This window comes from Anguilla rostrata, chromosome 11 (assembly GCF_018555375.3).
Source record: "Anguilla rostrata isolate EN2019 chromosome 11, ASM1855537v3, whole genome shotgun sequence".
NCBI classification, from domain to species: domain Eukaryota; kingdom Metazoa; phylum Chordata; class Actinopteri; order Anguilliformes; family Anguillidae; genus Anguilla; species Anguilla rostrata.
Genome location: NC_057943.1, coordinates 31,869,106 through 31,875,078, shown reverse-complemented (window position 1 = coordinate 31,875,078; position 5,973 = coordinate 31,869,106). Strand labels below are relative to the sequence as shown.

The 5,973-nt window shown below is 40.0% G+C and overlaps 1 protein-coding gene across 1 annotated transcript in view; it reads left to right on the top strand.

Moving 5' to 3' along the window:
- The first annotated feature begins 4,095 nt into the window (after nucleotides 1-4,095).
- The window catches only part of LOC135234615 (phosphatidylinositol 3,4,5-trisphosphate-dependent Rac exchanger 1 protein-like), a 113,630-nt gene continuing 111,752 nt past the window's right edge, over nucleotides 4,096-5,973 (top strand). Inside the window, exon 1 of the mRNA XM_064299398.1 lies at nucleotides 4,096-4,766. Within this exon, the coding sequence (XP_064155468.1) occupies nucleotides 4,626-4,766 (141 nt within the window). The 5' untranslated portion in view covers nucleotides 4,096-4,625. The remainder of the gene's footprint in view (nucleotides 4,767-5,973) is intronic.

Sequence of the window (5,973 nt, the reverse complement as noted above, 5' to 3'; positions counted from 1 at the left end):
ATTCGGTTCACCGTGGTTTGGGACGAACACTGTCCTCCCTTGCCACCCACCGGCATGCTTCTTGCCGATGGTACGTGTTGGACGAGAAGCCACTGTCCCCTCTCCTTGTCCATTCCCCCCCCATATCCCTCCGGAGATCTAAGTCTGCACGTGGTGGAGATCTCGCTTGTTCGGAGAAACGAGTTCCTGTCTTTAAGCTAGCGGTGTTTTGACTCGGGCATCTGACTGGGTCTTTTTTTTGTGCGTTTAAGGGCTTAAGTCGCGCGCGCATGCTCGGTTAGGGTCAGTCACAACCTCGTCTTTAGAAGGCCTTTGTTACATTCTGCTGGAAGGTGTGTGGAAGGTCTTGGTCAACCTGATATTTTTTTAATCTGTATTTTTAATGAAAGTAATGGCTTCTTCCCCCTTTACTTCCTGATTATATCTATGATTGACCTACTGAGCCTGATTTTAAGTTTTCAGTCTTTAAAATATGTGCTAGTGCAGCTTCCTTACATTTAGCTTTTTAACATCGTTACTTTTTATGTTGGATTATTCATAACTGGACAACCAACCACCTTTACCTGGTGTTGATTTAAACTTTTAAAAAATCTTATTCTTGCCATAATTATTTCAGGTTTTTTTTTTTGTTTTTTTTTTTAACAAATTGGTGTTATTTACTCAATAGGCCAAACCCTACTACTTAATAAGGAATTATGTGAATGAAGATTATAGGTCTGTTTAGGAGATACATTTTATCTTTTGTTGTGTTGAAATAAAAAGTTACATGTGAAACTGAATGCGTTGTGCCTGCCTCTTAAACAACCACTGGAAGATGAAATGTTGAAGAGGGCGTGCTAGAAATTAGTGTACAATCTCGGTTTCGACAAGGCCAAAACTTGATGTTCCTTTTTCCTGTTTCACAACTTTTTTCCCTCTGTAAATAAGGAAAATTTTAACTCTAGTTGTATAGAAATGAAGGACAATATGTAAATATTAATTTGTGAAGTATATTTCTGTTGCCTGTCCACCAGGAGAGGGAGAGGAGACTTGTGTTTGTATTTATGCCAGTCACGTGTCCAAAATAAACTCATTGGATATTGAATGTAACGCACATGCATTGAATAAAACCTTTCTGAGATGGCCTCATACAAGGGTGCGCTGTGTGGATTTGTGTTTTGACTGCATTTGGCATGTTCAAGCCAAGACCAAATATAGGACAGTCAGTAGGCAAAATAAGTCTACAGATGTTAAGTTCCTGCTCACATAATCAAACATTTGTGTTTTTTATTTAATGGGGAGATCTGCGTGGGTCTACCTACTTAGAAAAATACAAATTCTGCCTTTAAATCGGTGTAAAATGTAGTAGTAATTCCTGTGTACATGGGAAAGATGAGAATCGCCGCAGTATAAATCCAACCACAAGGCGGTGTTCCAGTCCACCAAAAAGTTGCAACTTTGACACTCACAATAGGTATTAAGTAGAGAAAAACAGACCACTCACCAGTCATCCAGCTTCCAGCATGTGCGTTTCATATTTTTTAAGGAAAATCATGCTCAATAAATTACGCAAGAACATAATTTCTTTGTATGATGCCAATAATTTATAAGAATGTATCTGCATTGTCCTTGCTTTATTACATAATGTTATAAAAGATGGTGGTAAATGGACTGCATTTATATAGCGCTTTTATCCAAAGCGCTTTACAATTGATGCCTCTCATTCGCCAGAGCAGTTAGGGGTTAGGTGTCTTGCTCAAAGACACTTCGACACGCCCAGGGCGGGGTTTGAACCGGCAATCCTCCGACTGCCAGACAATCGGTCTTACCTCCTGAGCTATGCATCTAGGGTCGTATTTTAAGGGCACTGGCTTTAGTTTTAGTCTTTGGTAAGAAAATGGCAACATTTTACTAAAGATCTAGTTGACATTTTGGACACGAAGACCGCGAAATGCAGATCTTGGTGATAGGGATCGCTCCACTGTTACAGAAACGTGGGCAATTCATCACACTCAGTCTCTCTTCAGCACATGCACCATAGGTGTACTTGACAACAGACTCTGGGATTGCAGACGGAATAACCTACTCACTACCTCAGATTCTACCATGGCTCCCCCGACCCCCTTTAGTTATTCTTTCTTTCTTTCTCCTACTTTTAATTTTCTTTCGGGATTAGATTATAGCCGTGTAAAGATCGGTTAATCTGTTTAGTGGTAAATACTAGTTGTTTGTTACGTGAACATTACACTTACAGATTATAAATGCGCCTCTTTCTTCGTGATACCGCTTTTTTTTTTTTTAAATATTCGTGAGAACCACACTACTGTTTGTCACTCTGTACAAGAACATCTGCCAAGTGATTGTGATCTATTGAAATGTAATTCAATATTGTGAAACTAGTCGCACAACTGATTTGACGTAGTGTCGTTACACAGAAGCATGACCGTTTAACAGTTGGGCTACTGTAGGCTTTAAAGTGTTCATACAGCTGGGTGGAGTTTTTCAGTGGTCGCAGGCGTGGTTTGTGGGTTCATCTGTTTAAGAGTTACTTGTGAGGACTATAATGACCAGAACAGGGTGATAAGTTGATAAAACGGAAAGTCGTTTATTGGGCTGGGCTGTCGTTTAAACGTTGCTTGTGGGTGTGTGGAAGTTGAAGGCTGGTGTCTTGTAATTCAGGCATGGTGATTAAGTAATCTGCTGTTAGGTTTCGTTGAAGGAAGGAAGGGGATGGGGTGAGGGGTTTAAATTGGGATGGCCATCCGCAAAGTCTGGGCTTGGTAGGGGCATGTCCCATATCTATAGAACCAAAATTTGGCACTTTTCATGGTTTCCTACAGAAATAACCACAATTACCACAGACTATCAGCCCTTAAAGCACATTAATTTATATACCTTCTGGTCTCGTTTAGAGACACAGAATTCAGATACAACTTCAAATGTCCACACAATAAATCCCCAAAACATAAAAAACACAGGGCCAAGTTACATGAAATAATTTAGGAAACTTTGGGTAGCATTGCTGTGGAATAAAGCTTGTACAATTTGTGTGAGCTAAGATGGCCAATATTGTTTCTTGTACCTTGGCCTCATTTTGATATGAATACTTTTAACACAAACACACATTTGACCATTAGCTAGATTTATCATTTATCATCACTCGTTCATCAGAGGCAATGCGACTGCACAAAATAAGGTTAGACAGCAGTTGGCCAAATAATGGCGAGTTTTATTTATTTATTTATTTATTTATTTGTTTGTTTGTTTCACAAAGGCGAGTTGTTAGTGTCATAATATTTAGAGCATGACGCAAATTGATGCGAGTCTTTCGCAAGAGAGCAACGTAAACCTGCGACTTTGATTTATTTGAATACAGGCTACGCTATATTTGTGTATAAACCCCAACAGCGCTTCATAGATTTTTCATCATGCCTATAATGTGAAAAATTGACACTGTTTACAATGGCAACAAACTGAGAAGCGATTACCCGTGATAAATTAATATAGTTTCAAAATAAAAACCGAATCATGTCTCTCTCACACATACACATACAATTAACTGCAATAGAAAGAGAACAATTATTGCTGTTGACATTTTCTTTCGTTTTAAAACTTCTTGTACTATTTTATTGTGATACAATTTAAGGTGTAGTATTTTGTTTCACCGTTGCACGCTGAATGTAACTGTAACCATGATAGGGGTTATCGTTCAATTGAAAGGGGAACAAAATGCGCATGGATATTTTATTTTTGTCAAGGTTTGCCATACTCATAAAAAAACAAATAATCATGCAAAATGAAACATATATGATTTACCATAGTTTTGAGAATCTTCAGTGGAACCGTGATTATCACAGTCTCCAACAAACTTTTTGCAAACAAAAAGGCTAATTTATACTTCCACAAACGCAACTTAAAGAAAAAGAAAAGAGCCGTGAGCTCTCAAAATGCCTTAACGGTTTTAGAAAACCGTATATATATGCTTTCTATACTACTTAGTTTAAAAGTATTAAATGTAGCCTTCTCCAACAGCGAAACTCGATTGTGTAAAAGGTGGCAACTTAGAGACGATCCCTACGGAAGTCTACTGTAGCTCGCCTGTGTTTTCAGTCGAATAGCCGCATTTGCTCTCTGTACAGAGCAGGCTAAAGGAGGCAACTGAAGACAAGAGTGCCATTGCCTAGCCGGGCGTTTATCTCGGCACCTCGCTGGATTTGTGGTGTTATGTACAGTGATTGTATCTGAATCGTCTGGTTGGAAGCTTGTGCGTTCGGGAGTTAGCGTTTACCAGTTACACTATTAAAATAAATTCCTCATTAAGTTTGGTATTTTGTTCAGTCTGAAGAATCGGAGCCCAACAAAAGACAACTGCAATTGTCATTCGCTATTTATGTTTGTTTTGTTTGATAGAACCGAAAAAAAACTCCCAAAAGGGATGCTTTAAAACTTAGGTTTATTGTTTTCCTACTTAAAGGGAAGTTTATCTGAAACAAGCTGAGAATCAGCAGACACACTTGGCTTTCGGAGATGCACTGGTGTAGCGGAATGGATTGAAGTCGCGTCTTTGGATTTCTTTGCGCGTGCGAGTGTTACATTCTTTCAGAGGAAGATTTTATTCCGAATCTAAAAGGATAACGAAGGTAACCATGGAGGAAGAAGGGCAACAGGACAACGGCGTTCAAAACTCCAAGGATTCCGATCGCCAGCTGCGTTTGAGACTCTGCGTTTTAAACGAAATCTTGAACACCGAGAGGGATTACGTACGGACACTGCTTTTCCTACAGTCGGTAAGTTGGATTTCTTTTCCTAAACGTCCTCCCAAACTGCATAGTTTTAGCCAACAGGTTGCGAGAAACCACAACATGTAGTTTTTTAAATGGAGTTTTCCGGTTCCAGCTTTCTTGCTACGCTACACATCGCTATTGCTACAGTGGTGTGTGTGTGTGTTTACTCCATAGTTTGCTAGCAATACATTTTCGTAGTCGTAGACCACTTTTTAAATAAATGACTTGATGCATTAGCCAGAATGTACTGATAATGAACAACTTGCTTAAACATATACAATAGCTATAACCTTGCGAAAGCTGCATATCTGTATGTGGCAGGTTTGTAATACAAGTGCAGTCTCATCAAAGGCTGCACAGTATTTACGATAACTATCCAATTTATAAACTACTTAGGGTTGTATTGTACCTTATTGCGCAATAGCGCTTTTTATGAGGGTGTGCATTCTTCGGACTTAACAGTTTGCAGACACAGTCTCTACAAACATCGGGTTATTAATGGCGCAGACAGGTTACAATGTAGCTAAAGGACCTTTCATTCATGCTTCCAAGTGTCAGCCCGCGCGCTCGCCATGCAAGGCATTGCAAGCGATGTAATGGTCTTGCCCGAGGATCACTTGCTACATTGCGGAATTGCACGCTTGCTTTTGGAATGCGCAACCTACTTGCTTAAGTATTGTCGCAAAAAACAACGGGCTAGCTGCACAGTGGCGGGCAACCGGGCAGGCAGTAGGCTACCAACAGCACTGTTCTGTCGGTGATCACGGAATGAATCAGGAATGGCAATCACAGTTGCCTATTTTGCATGTGCATTCAATCGGTCTTGTGATCTGATGTGGATACTCCGGTTCACTTCAAGGGACAAAAAAGAAAAGAACATCAGATTGAAAAGTAAATCTAATTAGTTCATGCACTGATCGAGCCTCAAAGTCCCATCCGTTTTCAGCCGCAAAGCTACCCCCATGGCAAGACGTGGGGTACCCTAACCCCATTTTGTGTGATGAGACCACTTACTTATGCAAATTAGCGGTCTTTATAATAAATGTTGAATAGCACTTCACTGCCTTGAGGGCTTTTAATCTTGATAAGAAGCCATGATTCCTTTTTCCATGCTGGCGTCACTGGGGACAGATGTGCCTTCACCTTATCTGCTCAGAGACTGTGGGTGGCCAAGATATAGCGCCACAGTTTATTCATGTTTTTTTTCTGT